The sequence below is a fragment of the Piliocolobus tephrosceles genome, chromosome 16, assembly GCF_002776525.5.
Source record: "Piliocolobus tephrosceles isolate RC106 chromosome 16, ASM277652v3, whole genome shotgun sequence".
Taxonomy (NCBI): domain Eukaryota; kingdom Metazoa; phylum Chordata; class Mammalia; order Primates; family Cercopithecidae; genus Piliocolobus; species Piliocolobus tephrosceles.
Genome location: NC_045449.1, coordinates 32,554,993 through 32,571,365, shown reverse-complemented (window position 1 = coordinate 32,571,365; position 16,373 = coordinate 32,554,993). Strand labels below are relative to the sequence as shown.

The 16,373-nt window shown below is 40.7% G+C and overlaps 1 protein-coding gene across 8 annotated transcripts in view; it reads right to left on the bottom strand.

Annotated features, from left to right (window-relative positions):
* The window catches only part of BCAS3 (BCAS3 microtubule associated cell migration factor), a 722,154-nt gene that overhangs the window by 588,037 nt on the left and 117,744 nt on the right, over window positions 1-16,373 (bottom strand). For all 8 annotated transcript variants that reach the window (XM_023204675.3, XM_023204674.3, XM_023204677.2 and 5 more), the window contains one exon: window positions 5,278-5,350. In XM_023204675.3, the coding sequence (XP_023060443.1) occupies window positions 5,278-5,350 (73 nt within the window). The remainder of the gene's footprint in view (window positions 1-5,277; window positions 5,351-16,373) is intronic.

The window sequence follows — 16,373 nt, the reverse complement described above, 5'->3', positions numbered from 1 at the left end:
CTGAACCTCTATTAGCTTCTTCATGTATAAAATGAGAATAAAACGATTGGGCCAGATGTGGTGGTTCATACTTGTAATTCCAACATTTTGGGAGGCTGGGATGGGACGATTGATTGAAGCCAGGAGTTCAAGACCAGCCTGGGTAACATAGTGAGACCTTTTCTCTTCAAAAAAAAATTTTTGTTTTAATTAGCCAAACATAGTGGCATGACTTATAGTCCCAGCTACTCAGGAGGCTGAGATGGGAGGATCTCTTGAGCCCAGGAGTTCAAGATTATAGTGAGCTATAATTGGACCACTGCACCTGGGCCTGGGTGAAGAGGGAGACTCTCTCTCTAAAATAAATAAATGAACACACAAACTCAACTGTCATAAACTCAACTGTATGTATGTATGTATGTCTGCATGTATGTATCGACTCGTGGATTGTTGATGGCAGTCAAGTTCCTAGTATCCTTTATCTATCTAAAAGCAGAGCAGAGCCCTCCAAAAAACCTCATTTGTCATAAATCTCCTCCCCTGGGGCAACTTAATCTCTTCTAGGATCACACCCAAACAGATATTGTTACAAAACTATTGCATCTCCTGTCTTTTCTCCTAAGGACCACCTTAATTTTCTAAAAAGTCACAACTGCCCTTTCTTCCGCTCTCATTCTAAGAAGTCATTTGTCCTACAAAATGTGCCCTTGTGTCCCTCTCCATCCCCATCTCCTATTGAGATGATATATAAACCACTCACCTTAAGTCACATTTTTTTTTTGCAAACTCCAATATGGACATATGTAATTAAATCTGATTTTTTTGTCCTCTTGCTAATCTGCCTTTCGTCAGTTTAAATTGCAGCCCTCTCCCCAAAGAATTTGAGAGGAGAGAAAATTATTCCTCCCCAACAGTAGTTACTAAAGAGTCCACTCTATTCAACATCACCATACGCTTACCCACTACAAATATTTAGACAAAAACTTAACAAGACATATTAGATCTACATCCATAAAACCACTTACGAACTTTTTTTTTTTTTTTTTTTTTTTGAGACTGGGTCTCACTCTGTCATTCAGGTTGGAGTGCAGTGGTGAGATCTGGGCTCACTGCAACCTCTGCCTCCCAGGCTCACGCAATCCTCCCACTTCAGCCTCCCAAGTAGCTGGGACCACAGGCATGTGCCACCAAGCCCAGCTAATTTTTTTGTATTTTTTTGGTAGAGACATAGTTTCACCATGTTGCCCAGGCTGTTCTTGAACTTCTGAGCTCAAGCGATCCACCCACCTTGGCCTCCCAAAGTGCTGGGATTATAGGTGTGAGCCACTGCATCCAGACCTATTTCACTTTCTGTATCTTTTATATCCTTTCAACAGCAGAAGTTCCACTTGAGTCTTACATAAATTCTAACTCCTTGCTGAGATTCTCTATTTGTTGAGTTATTGCTATAACCCTTTCCTTTAATGCTTTATACACAGCTCATTTAGTTCTTAGAACATATTTATAATAGCTCCTTTAAAATCCTTATCTGTAAAATTTAACATCTGGAGATAATCAGGTATGATTTCTTTCTTTTTTTCTCTTTTTTTTTTTTTGACCTCTGAACTTTTTATTGGCCTCCTGCTCCCCAAAGGGTACCCTGCTTCTGCTGGCTTAATATCTCAGAACTTTGATGTTGTTGGTCTCAGACACCACTCTGCCATCCACTATCCTGCGGGAGGTGGTCTTCTGGATGGTTTGCCTGGAGTTGCTGCTGTCCAGGGCATCACCAAGACCGAAGTCCTCGCCATCTTCCAGCAGGTGACTGTAGGTGACGATCTCAGTCTCCAGCTTGACCTTGATGTTCAGCAGGGCCTCCTACTCCTGTCCCTCTGCCGGGTCTATGCCAGCTCTGACTCTAGGTGTAGCAGGATCCGGTTGAGCTGCTCCATCTGCAGGGTATAGCGGGCCTCCACCCCACTCAGGCTGTTCTCCAAGCTGGCCTTCAGATTCCTCATGGAGTCCAGGTCAATATCCAAGGACTGGACTGTACATCTCAGCTCCATGAGCATTAACTCAGCAGCTCCAACCTCGACAGACTGCATGGTGACCACTGTGGTGCTCTCCTCAATCTGCTGAGACCAGTACTTGTCCAGCTCCTCTTGGTTCTTCTGAGCCAGCTCGTCATATTGGGCCCAGATGTCTGCCATGATCTTGGTGAGATCCTGAGATTTGGGGGCATCTACCTCCATGATCAACCCAGAGCTGGCAATCTGGGCTTGTAGGCCTTTTACTTTCTCTTCGTGGTTTTTCTTCATGAAGAGCAGCCCCTCCTTGAGAGCCTCGATCTTTGTCTCCAGCTGCAGCCATTGACACTGGTGTCATCAGTGACCTTGCGGGGCCCATGGATGTCACTCTCCACAGACTAGGGCATGGCCAGCTCTGTCTCATACTTGACTCTGAAGTCATCAGCAGCAAGACGGGCATTGTTGATCTGCAGAATGATGCAGGCATTGTCCACAGTATTTGGGAAGATCTGAACCCTCAGGTCCTCAATGGTCTTGAAGTAATGGCTCCAGTCTCTGATCTGGGGTCCCTTCTTCTCCAGGTGCTCCCGGATTTTGCTCTCCAGCTTCTGGTTTCCAGTCTCCACACTCCTCACTCTGTCCAGGTAGGAGGCCAGGCAGTCATCCAGGCTTTGCATGGTCTCTTTCTCGTTCTGGATGCCTCCCAGTCCTGACAGGCCCCCGGGCTTCCACACAGCCAGGCCCCTGGACCCCATGCTGCCCGGGAAGCTGGTGGAGTGGGACCCGGAGATCCGGGAACCGGAGCCCCCGGTGCCTGCATAGATGCTGGCCACGCTGCTGACTGGCTGGGTGCCACAGCTGGGCACCTGGACAAAGCCCAGAGACCAGTAGTTGGTGGAGAACGTGGAGCTAGTGGTGAAGCTCATGCTGTCCAGAAGGGAGAGTGAGAGGACAGGACTCAGGCTTTGCTGAAGACCAATCAGGTATGATTTCTATTGTCTGCCTTTTCTCACTGCCACAATTTCCTGTTTCTTGGCATGTGTCATAATTTTATATTTAAAAATAGACATTTTAAGCTGGGCACAGTGGCTCACGCCTGTAATCCCAGCACTTTGGGAGGCCAAGGCGGGCGGATCACGAGGTCAGGAGATCGAGACCACGGTGAAACCCCGTCTCTACTAAAAATACAAAAAATTGGCCTGGCGCAGTGGCGGGTGCCTGTAGTCCCAGCTACTTGGGAGGCTGAGGCAGGAGAATGGCGTGAACCCGGGAGGCGGAGCTTGCAGTGTGCCAAGATTGCACCACTGCACTCCAGCCTGGGTGAGGGAGCGAGACTCCATCTCAAAAAAAAAAAAAAAAAATAGACATTTTATATAATACAGTATAACATTACTCTGGATTCTATGAAATCTGTCTTATTCCACAATTTGCAATTTCTGATTTCTCTGTTCAGTTTTATTATTTCTTTTATTCTTGCATTACTTTAAAGCCGGGTCTGGCCATGTTATCTATGTATCTTAGTGGGCAGCCAACTATTCAACAGAGGATTCACTCAAATATCCCAGGTCAACAAAAGTTGTTTTCCTTTGCCAAAGGATCTGCACATCTACCCAGATTTTTCTTCCCCCTCGACCCTTTTTCATGGCTCCTCTGCATATGCATGAAGCCTCAGCTAACCATTATCTTAGGCTGAAAGACCCACTGGCTCTCAAAGCACACATGCCATCAAGACAGTAATTTCCACAGTGCTGGCACGCATATGCAATAACTGCCACTCAGAGATGAGTGAAAATTTTCCAAGCACAGCAGGTAAGGTACTAGTCCTCAAAACCCTTCTCACCCTGGAAGACCCTCTATAACCAACCAACCAACCAAACTTGAAAGAAAGTGTGGAGTGGGATGGGAGCAGCTGCAGGCATGAATTCCCACTGCTGTTGTGCGAAGATTAGCAGTTTCTCAAGCTTAAACACTTTTCAGATTATTATATGTTTTTGGTTGAGTTTCAGAGCACTGCAATAGTTGTTTTCACCTGTTTTGCAGATGGCATTAAATCTAAGTCACAAACTCTTTTTTTTTTTTTTTTTTTTTTTTTTGAGACAGAGTCTCACTGTCACCCAGGCTGGAGTACAGTGGTGCACCGCAACCTCTGCCTCCCAGGTGGTTCAAGCAATTCTCGTGCCTCAGCCTTTCGAGTAGTTAGGATTACAGGCACATGCCACCACACTGGGCTAATTTTTGCATTTTTAGTAGAGACAGGGTTTTTGCCTTGTTGGCAAGGCTGATCTCGATCTGCTGACCTCAAGTGATCTGCCTGCCTCAGCCTCCCAAAGTGCTGGGATTATAGGCGTGAGCCACCATGCCCGGCCCACAAACTCTTAGCATTCTTAAATATATTTATTTCAGTTTCTCTTCCACTACTATATTATAACCTGCTCTGGCAGTGCTTCTCATCTGCTGCAATATTTCTCATTCCTTAAGATCTAACCTATGCTGCTCCTTCTCCATAAGGCTTTTTCTCGTTAATTCATGCACACTGATCTCTCCCTTCTCTGAATTCCCGTCATACATCATTATTTCATAATTATTTTGCATGTGTTGTACTTTTTCTTTTCAGCCACATTCATAAGTCTCTGGGGAAAGAAATTAGGTTTTCATGATTTTGTATCCTTATCCTATATCTAGCAAAGTGCTGAGTATACAGTAAATTCTCAAAGGCTGTATGTCTTCTTCAATCCAAAAATTTACACTTGAAGAAATTTGTCTTGTAGCCTATGAGGTCAAACTATACCATTAGGAAACAATAATCAAGACTCCAAGACCTAACCATGTTATATTATTAACACATTCTTCCCTTCTCCAATGCCACATGATCTGAAGTGTACACTATTTACTGAAAGCATGGGGCAGAGACTGCTAGTAGCCAACCTAATATCCATTTTGATCATTTTCCTTACTAACAAAACCATAATCATTCCTAGCTTTCCTTGCAGCCAGAAATTCAATTAGAGGGAATGCACTAACTGGAAAGATATTTGTATTTGTTCACAGTATTGTGGTAAGAAACAAAAAAAGAAAATTCATGCAACACCTTTAGAACAGTATCAGGCACATGCTATAGCATCAATAAATGTCATTTACTGTTAGAAACTCTAACTATGTTTTACTTCCTTCTTCTTCTCTCCTATGAGAGCTTAGTCTTATGGTTACAAAGGTTTTATAACATCAAAGTTCTCCCTCTGGAATAATACAAATTTGTAATAGGTGATGCAAAGAATTTTTAAAATTTCCTTACCCAGAGGATCCAATGCTCTTACAAACACCAAGGAGGGGTCTTTTTTCAGCAAAGTTATCACATTTTTGAGCACCTGACAGGGAGGATAAAATAAATTGTAAGCTTTGAGGAATATTATTGTATAATTCCCACTATTTTCATGCTTTCAAAATACTTGAGAAGGAGAAGTATTCATTAAAAGTTGATGTAATTTATACAATTGAATAAAAAGAAGAAAAGTTACTACATAAAATCATTATATATTATATATATGTACTCATTTTAAAAATTGAACCAGCAAATTTTTTTTTTTTTTTCTTTTTTTTGAGACAGAGTCTCACTCTGTCACCCAGGCTGGAGTGCAGTGGCATGATCTCAGCTCACTGCAACCTCTGCCTCCTGGGTTCAAATGATTCTCCTGCCTCAGCCTTCTGAGCAGCTGGGACTATAGTCACGTACCGTCATGCCTGGCTAATTTTTGTATTTTTAGTAGAGACAGGGTTTCACCATGTTGGCCAGCCTGGTCTCATACTCCTGACCTCAGGTGATCCACCTGCCTCAACCTCCCAAAGTGCTACAATTACAGGCATAAGCCATCATAGCCGGCCTGAATCAGCAATTGTTTAATGTTTTATTGGCACTAATTTCAATCTTATACACCTTCCCCATGAGATCAGAAAACCATCCCACACCCCACCAACTATTTACATAAAACTAGCATAAGGTTGATGTCCAAGCTAAATAAAGGTAGTTCAAGACAAGAAAATTATAAAATTATAGGTCATTCCCATTGATACACATAGTTGCAAAAATCCTAAACAAAATATCAGCAAACTAAATAGCAACATATATGAAAAAAATAAACTCTCATAACCGAATTAGATATACCTAAGCAACAGTAATAGTTTTGCATTATAAAATCTATTAACATAATTAATCATATTAATATTTCAGCAGATGCAGAAAAAGTATTCAATTAGACTCTATACCTAATTATAAGAATAAAAAATATAACAAAAATACGTTTTTTAACCTAACAATGATCATCTACAAAAGATCTACAGCAAATGTCACAGGTAATGGTTCAGAGTTTTCCTAGTAACAGCAGTAATAACACAAGAATATCCATAGTTGCAGCTCCCATCAAATCCTAAGTCCACATAATAATAATAATAAGTGAACTCAACAATATTACAGGATACAAGACCAATATAATACGAACAAGAAGCAAAAAAAGTAAAGTCAGGAAATATAAATGGTTCTGAATCATATGAAAAGGTGCTCTGTGTCTGCTCACGCCTATACTCCCAAAACTTTGGGAGGCTGAGGCAGAAGGATCACTTGAGAGAGGGCGAAACTCTGTATCTACAAAAAATAAAAACAAAAAATTAGTTGGGTATGGTGGCACACACCTGTAGCCCTAGCTACGCAGGAGGCTGAAGTAAGAGGACCTTTTGAGCCCCCAGGAGTTGTGGGCTGCAGTGAACTACAATTGTGCCACTGCATTCCAGCCTGGATGACAGAGCAAGAATCTGTCTCATAAAAAAAAAAAAAAAAAAAGAAGATAAAGAAGGAAAAATGCTCAACCTCACACATGACAGAGGTTCCTTAAAACTATATTGATAATGAAAACTATAATGATGATATTGATAATGATAATGGTATAATGATAACTATATTGATAATGATAAGGAGTTCAGGACAAATCACTCCAAAATATACCTCTTTGGCATATTGATTATTTTGAGCTAAAGGCATTTGAAAAACAGCAGATGTAAGAAAGACACTCTGACTGGCTCTTTGATTCCTGAAAGGAAGCCCCCAAGTGAAAGATGACCTTCCTACACACCAGGAAGGAACATTTTAATCACCGGAGATGTGAAGGCCAGATGAAAGAAATCTGTATAAATGAACATTGTTAAACTAGCCCTTATCTTCCCAGATACTTTTCCATAAATGTCATTCTTTGTTCAACCTAGCATGTAAGAACTTAGACCGAAGCTGGGCACGATGGCTCATGCCTGTAATCCCAGCACTTTGGGAGGCCGAGGCGGGTGGATCACTTTGGGAGGCCGAGGTCAGGAGTGCGAGATCAGTCTGGCCAATATGGTGAAACCCCATCTCTAGTCAAAAAAAAAAATACATATATATATATATGCCAGGCGTGGTGGTGGGCGCTGTAATCCCAGCCTCTCAGGAGGCTGAGGCAGGAGAATAGCTTGAACCTGGGAGGCAGAGGTTACAGTGAGCCAAGATCATGCCAACACTTGCACTCCGTCCTGGTGGACAGAGCAAGAGCAAGGCTCCATCTCAAAAAACAAAAACAAAAACAAAAAAAAGAGCTTAGGCTGAGCCACTTCTCTTTTCTTTTTTTTTAGATGGAGTCTTGCTCTGTCACCCAGGCTGGAGTGCCATGGCAGATCTGGGCTCACTGCAACCTCCGCCTGCCAGGTTCAAACTATTCTCCTGCCTCAGCCTCCAGAGTAGCTGGGATTACAGGCGCATGCCACCACGCCCGGCTAATTTTTTGTATTTTAGTAGAGCCGGGGTTTCACCGTGTTGCCCAGGCTGGTCTCGAACTCCTGAGTTCATGCAATCCGCCTGCCTCGGGCTCCCAAAGTGCTGGGATTACAGGTGTGAGCCACGGTGCCTGGCCGCCACTTCCTTAAGTCTTCATTTCTCTGTTCGGACACATATGTACATGTAAATTTTATGAAATAAAAATTTGTATGCTTTTCTCCTGTTAATTTCTCTTATATCAGTTTAATATTTTGGCCCAGCCAGAAACCCTGAGAGGTTAGAGAAGTTTTCCTCCCCTACAATACTATGGTTACATTTTTAAGATATCTAATCTTTTAGAAATAAGTAAGGAAATGTTAACCAATAAACTGATATGACATCTGGGGAGGGTTCAAAATAATCTGGAGGGAAGGAAATAAATGCTAATGAAACAAGAATAGTCATAAAATGATGACTGGTGGGTTCCTTAGGGATCATCACACTATTCACACTGTCTTTAAATAAGTCAGAAATTTTCTACTTAAAAATTTATAACTACATATATTTATATACATATATTTATATATTATAACTATATATCTTTAAAACTGTGTGTGTGTATGTGTATTCACTTAAGCCTGCTAAGTCAGACGGATGACTGATTTAGCAGTCCTAAGTAAAAGTGCAAGGTAGTGCTTGGGGGAGGGGGGGACGGAAAAACCGACACTCAAATTAGTTTACATCACAGGATCTTTAAAAGCCACAATAATTGATAATACCAGGTACTAAATGTGATAGGAGATGAAGCTAAAATAAAAGGGACTATATAACTAAATTAAACTATGTACATTGACACTTATTTAAGAGCTCCTCAAAAACTCCAAAAATTTGATAAAATTTTCTCACCATATTAATCAAAATTGAAATACAAATACCCCTTAATCCAGTAAGTCACTGCTAGGACTTCATCCTACACATATACTCAGACATAAGAGAAATAATTTGTATATAAGACTATTCACAACAGCATTGTTTATAATAGCAAGAATGGAAAACTTCAAGTTATAATGGAATATTTCCTACTGCTGCAAAACAAGAAAATGAATTACTCTGTAAAAACATGGAATGGGATAGAAGATACAAAGCGGAAATAAGGAATACATACAACAATAGGAAGATACAGAATAATAAACTACCTTTTGTTTTTTTTTTTTTTTTTTTTTGTGTGTGTGTGTGTGTGTGTGTGTGTGTGTGTGTGTGTGTGTGTGTGTGTTTTGAGATAGAGTCTCCCTAAGGCTGGAGTGCAATGGCATGATCTCAGCTCACTGCAACCTCTGCCTCCCAGGTTCAAATGATTCTCCTGCCTCAGCCTCCAGAGTAGCTGGGATTACAGGCACCTGCCATCATGCCCAGCTATTTTTTGTATTTTTAGTAGAGATGGGGTTTCACCATGTTGGCCAGGCTGATCTCGAACTCCTGGCCTCATGATCCACCCGCCTTGGCCTCCCAAAGTGCTGGGATTACAGGCATGAGCTACCACGCCCAGCCGATATACTACCTTTTTTTAATAAAGAAGAGAAAAAAAGACCTGCATATATGTACACATACATATACAAACCCTAGGAGGATACATAAAAATCTTAATAGTGGTCGGGCGCAGTGGTTCATGCCTATAATCCCAACACTCTGGGAGGCCGTGGTGGGTGGATCAGGAGTTTGAGACCAGCCTGACCAACATGGAGAAACCCTGTCTCCACTAAAAATACAAAAAATTAGTGAGATGTGGTGGTGCATGCCTGTAATCCCAGCTACTCGGGAGGCTGAGGCAGCAGAATCGCTTAAACCTGGGAGGCAGAGGCTGTGGTGAGCCGAGATCATGCCATTGCACTCCAGTCTGGGCAACAAGAGTGAAACTCCGTCTCAAAAAAAAAAATCTTAATAGCCACTTATGAGAGGGAAAATGAAAAAAAAAGAAAGATAGAAAAAACTTTTCATTATATACTTTATGCTTGTTCATTTTCAGACCATGTGAATATACAAATTTCCCCAAAAATTTTTCCCTTGTTTTTAAATAAGAAGGCAAATGCCAGAAGAAACAAGTAAATGGTTATTTCAACTTCTGAGTTAAGATGGTAGACTGCAGCACTTTGGGAGGCCGAGACAGGTGGATCACGAGGTCAGGAGATCGAGACCATCCTGGCTAACACGGTGAAACCCCGTCTCTACTAAAAAATACAAAAAAACTAGCCGGGCATGTTGGTGGGCGCCTGTAGTCCCAGCTACTCGGGAGGCTGAGGCAGGAGAATGGCGCAAACCCGGGAGGCGGAGCTTGCAGTGAGCTGAGATCCGGCCACTGCACTCCAGCCTGGGCCACAGAGCAAGACTCCGTCTCAAAAAAAAAAAAAAAGATGGCAGACTGAAGACATGAATTTCATTTTATACCTTCAGAAAAGTCTAGGAAAAAAATTAAATTAAATGTACTTTAAAAACATATAATCCCAACAAGTTTTGGAAACAGATGACTGATGACTGACTTAGCAATCTTAAGTAAAAGTTCATGGTAGTGCATGGTGGGGAAAACCTGACACCCGAATTACTTTACATCGAAGAATCTTTAAAAGGCACAATAACTGATAATACCAAGTACTGGATTTGATGGGAGACAAAGCTAAAATAAAGAACACTAGATTTGATATTGGCTATCTGAAAAACACATCGATGTAAGACTTTTACCCTGTCAGGCAACTCACCTTCCCCATTCCCAGCACAAGGCTGAAAGGTTACTCTCTAGAGACAGACAGAAGGACACTGGGTAAAGGTGAATGCCAAACAAAAAAATGAAGAAGATTAAATGACAACATTAATACGTAATATTGAAATAGCCCTTCATTATCCTTCCTGTCGCCTCTCCCATGATGCTTCCAGGACGCTAGCACCAGAACCTTATCCTTTAGGTGGGCACTTGTAAGTCTTCTCTGGGACATGTTAGTCTAAGAGGAAAGACTAAAATATACTATCCATCAGAGGGTTCCAACAAACAAACAACACAACCAAAGCACCTCACAATAAAGTTAAAAGTCAACAAATAGACCAGGCACAGTGGCTCACACCTGTAATCTCAGCACTTTAAGAGGCCGAGGCAGAGGTCAGGAGTTCAAGACCAGCCTGGCCAACATGCTGAAACTCCGTCTCTACTAAAAACACAAAATTAGCCAGGTGTCTGTAATCCCAGCCACTCGGGAGGCTGAGGCAGGAGAATCGCTTGAACCTAGAAGGCAGAGTTTGCAGTGAGCCCAGACGGCACCACTGCACTCCAGCCTGGGCAACAAGAGTAAAACTCCATCTCAAAAAAACAAAAAGTCAACAAACAGATATGCAGTGTTTTCAATTAGCTTTTCAGTTTGCCACTGACAATTATGTGCAAACAGCCAAGGATTAACAGTCATCTGGAAAGTATCTAATACTACACAGGAAGAACACAATAAAAATTAAAAATTGTCATTAATCATTTCCATGAGGTAAGAGAAGATACTGCAGACATGGAACAAAATAAGAACTAAAAAAAAGATGCTTTGAGAATAAAAGAGAGCTCTTGAAGAATGACAAAGACAAGGATATATATGTGTGTGTGTGTATTTATATTTACATAAATATATATAGTTTTTTTTTTTTTTTTTTTTGAGATGAAGTCTCACTCTGTTGCACAGGCTGGAGTGCGGTGGCGTGATTTTGGCTCACTGCAACCTCCACCTCCCAGATTCAAGCGATTGTCCTGCCTCAGCCTCCCAAGTACCTAGGACTACAGGCGTGTGCCACCATGCCAGGCTAATTTTTGTATTTTTAGTAGAGGCTGGTCTCAAACTCCTGACCTCAGATGATCTGCTTGCCTTGGCCTCCTAAAGTGCTGGGATTACAGGCAGGAAAATACTGTTTTCATTTTTTATTATTATCATTATAACTTTAAGTTCTATGGTACAAGTGCACAACGTGTAGGTTACATATGTATACTTGTGCCATGTTGGTGCGCTGCACCCATTAACTTGTCATTTACATTAGGTATATCTCCTAATGCTATCCCTCCCCCCTCTCCCCACCCCATAATAGGTCCCGCTGTGTGATGTTCCCCTTCCTGTGTCCAAGTGTTCTCATTGTTCAGTTTCCACCTATAAGTGAAAACATGCGGTGTTTGGTTTTCTGTCCTCGTGATAGTTTGCTCGGAATGATGGTTTCCAGCTTCATCCACGTCCCTACAAAGGACATGAACTCATCCTTCTTTATGGCTGCATAGTATTCCATGGTATATAAGTGCCACATTTTCTTAATCCAGCCTATCATTGATGGACATTTGGGTTGGTTCCAAGTCTTTGCTATTGTGAATAATGCCACAATAAGCATACGTGTGCATGTGTCTTTATAAAGCAGCATGATTTATAATCCTTGGGGTAAGGCACATACTGTTTTTAAACTCAACCCAAGAATCAGAGGCAAATTTAAGAAAATTTCCCAGAGAGAAGAGCAAAAACACAAGAGAAGAAAAGAGCATGTTTACACACACACAAGAAATTGAAAGGGATGGACTCAAACAGCCAATACATAGATGACAGAAGTTCCAAAGAAAGAACAGAGAAAACAGGAGAAAATCACCCATGAAATAACTCAAAAACTTTCCCCAAAACAAAAAACTATGATTTTATCAGCTTCTTCAGGTTCTAGCACAGTACATGAAACAGACCAGTATCAGAGTACATTGTTTCAAGACAGTGATAACAAACAAATGCTTCTACAAGCTTCCAGAGAAGAAACAGATTGTTATAGGATCAGGAATTCAAGTGGTTGCTCCAGCTATTAAATGATATAACTTAACACAAAAACTTTTAGCTAACATCATACAAACTGAATGCTTTTCCTCTGAGGTCAGATATAAAGCAAGAGTGTCCACTCTCACCACTGTTGTTCAATAGAGTACTGGAAGTTCTATCCAGTACAATAAGGCAGCAAACAAAGTAAAAGTCATACAGATCAGAAAGGAAGAAAAAAAACTCCCCATTTACAGATAACATGATTGGTTACATAAAAATTACAGAGGAATCAACAAGAAAATTTTTTTAAAAAACTAGAATAAGTTAGTTCAGCAAGTCACAAGCTATAAGATCAGCATACAAAAATATATACTATCATGAACAAATGAAAATTGAAATTTAAAGCACAGTAGCACTTATACTTGTTCAAAAGAAATGTAAACACTGAGGTATAAATCGATGAAACGTACAGGACTTCTGTACTGAAAACTACTAAATGCTGATAAAAGAAACAAAAGACAACCTAAATACATGGAGATACATAACTGACATAAAGTTTAATGTAATTCCTACCAAAAATCCAGCAGAATTTTTTGCAATTAGAAACACGAGTATTCTAAAATTTTGTGGAAAGGCAAGGGAGTTAGAATAGCTAAAACAAGTTTAACAAAAGAAGAAAATGGAGGAAATCTGTTATTATGGAATTATAGACTAAAACAATGAGGTACCATTGCACAGTTACTAGAACAACCAAATTCCAGAACACTGACAACCCTAAATGCTGAAGAGGATGCAAGTAGCACCTTTCACAGATTGCTAATGGGAATGCCGAATAGCACAGCCACATTGGAGGAGTTTGGCAGTTTCTTACAAAACTAAACATACTCTTACCACACAATGCTGAAATCACCCTCCTTGGTAATTACCAAAACGAACTGAAGACGTTTGTCCACACAAAAACCTACACACGATGTTTATGACAGCTTTATTTATAATTGCCAAAACTTGGATGCCACCAACATGTTCTTTAGCAGATGAATGGATAAATAAACTGTAATATATCCAAACAACAGACTAAAAAGAAATGAGCTATCAAGCCATAAAATAAAGTGAAGGAATGTTAAATGCATATTGCTCACTGAAAGAAGTCAATATAAAAAGGCTACATACTGTATGTTACCAACTACATGACATTCTGGGAAAAACAAAACTATGGGGGCAGTAAAAAGATCAATCGTTGCAGGAATTAGGAGGAAGACATGAATAGAGCACAGAGGAATTTTAAGGACTTCTAAGTTTTAAGTTTTAACTGAAACTTTTCTGTATGATGCTAAAATGGTGGATTATTATTTCATTATACATTTGTGAAATATATCATTATACATTTGTGAAAATTTCTAGAATGTAGACCAAGAGAATCCTAACGTCGATTAGGGGCTCTGGGGAATAATAATGTGTCAGTGTAGGATCATCACTTGTAACAAATGTACCACTATGATGCAAAAAGTGGGAAGTGGGTAGTGCCTGGGTAGGGTCAGGGGTATACAGAAATTCTATGTGTTATTGTTTGTTTGAGACAGGCTCTCCCACTATCGCCCAAGCAGGAGAGCAGTGGCGCAACCTCAACTCACTGAAACTTCCACCTCCCGGCTCAAGTGATTCTCCCACTTCAGCCTCCTGAGTAGCTGAGACGACAGGCACATGCCACCATGCCTGGCTACTTTTTGTATTTTTTGTAGAAATGGGGTTTCACCGTGTTGCCCAGGCTGGAAAACTCTATTTTCTGCTTAATTTTTCTGTGAATCTAAAACTGCTCTAAGAAATAAAGCTTATTAATTAAAACACCACATGTTCTCACTCGTAAGTGTGAGTTGAACAATAAGACCACACGGACACAGAGAGGGGAACATCACACGCCAGGGTCTGTCGGGGAGTGGGGGGCTAGGAGAGGGATAGCATTAGGAGAAATACTTAATGTAGATGACGGGTTGACAGACACAGCAAACCACCATGGCATGTGTATACCTATGCAACAAACGTGCACATTCTGCACATGTATCCCAGAACTTAAAGTATAATAAATTAAAAGTAAATAAGTAAATATATGTAGTCAGGTGTAGTGCTACACACCTATAGTCCCAGCTACTCAGGAGGCTGGGCAGGAGAATTGCTTGGGCCCAGGAGCTCAAGGCCAGCCTGGACAGCATGGCAAGATCTTGTTTCCCACCCCACAGAAAAAAAAAAAAAAAAACTAAAAGTAAAAACAAATGTAGCAAACTCTTGCACAACTATGTTCACTGCAGCATTATTCATAATAGCCAACAGATGGAAGCAACCCTAAAGTCTACTGATAGATGAATGGATAAAGAAAAGGTGGTACATTGAAATGGATTACGCAGCCTTAAAAAAGAAGGAAAATGGTCGGGCACGGTGGCTTACGCCTGTAATCCCAGCACTTTGGGAGGTCAAGGTGGGTGGATCACTTGAGGCTAGAAGTTCAAGACCAGCCTGGCCAACGTGGCAAAACCTCATCTCTACTAAAAATACAAAAAATTAGCTGGGCATGGTGGCACACACCTTTAATCCTAGCCACTCAGGAGGCTAAAGCAGGAGAATCGCTTGAACCTGGTATGTGGAAGCTGCAGTGAGCAGAGATCACGCCTCAGCACTGCAGCCTGGTAAACAGAGTGCGACTCTGTCTCAAAAAAATAAAATAAAAACAAAAACAAAACCTCTGGGATATAGCAAAGATGGTGCTAAGAGGAAAGTTTATAGCCCTAAATGCCTACATCAAAAAGCCTGAAAGAGCACAAACTGACATTCTAAGGTCACACCTCAAGGAACTAGAGAAACAAGAACAAATCAAACCCAAACCCAGCAGAAGAAAGGAAATAACCAAGATCAGAGCAGAACTAAATGAAAATGAAAAAAAAAAAAAATACAAAAAAGAAACAAAAAGCTGGTTCTTAGAAAAGATAAATAAAATTGATAGAGCATTAGCAAGATTAACCAAGAAAAGAAGAGAGAAAATCCAAATAACCTCTTTAAGAAACGAAACAGGAGGTATTACAACTGACACGAAATACAAATGATCAGCCAAGACTACTATGAACACCTTTATGCAAGTAAACTAGAAAACCTAGAAAAGAAGGATAAATTCCTGGAAAAATACAACTTAGCTGAAATCAGGAAGACTTAGATACCCTGAACAGACCAATAACAAGCAGTGAGACTGAAACGGTAATTTTATAAATTACCAACAAAAAAAATCCAGGACAAGACAGATTTACAGCAGAATTCCAATAGACATTCAAAGAAGAACTGGTACCAATCGTTCTGACACTATTCCACAAGAGAAAGAAAGGAGGAACCGTCCCTAATACATTCTACGAAGCCATCATTACCCTAATACCAAAACCAGGAAAGGATATAACCAAACAAGAAAATTACAGGCCCATATTCTTGATGAACACAGATGCTAAAATCCTTAACAAAATATTTACTATTTTGTTAATATAACCGAATAATATAATACTAACCGAATCCAACAACATATCAAAGAGATAATTCACCATGATCGAGTGGGTTTCATATCAGGGATGCAGGGATGGTTTAACATACGCAGGTCAACAAATGTGATACACCATATAGACCAAATTAAAAACAAAAATCACGGCAGGGAGTGGTGGCTCACACCTATAATCCCAACACTTTGGGAGGCCGAGGTGGGTGGATCACTTGAGGTCAGGAGTTCGACAGCAGCCTGGCCAACATGGTGAAACTCTGTCTCTACTAAAAATACAAAAATTAGCCAGGTGT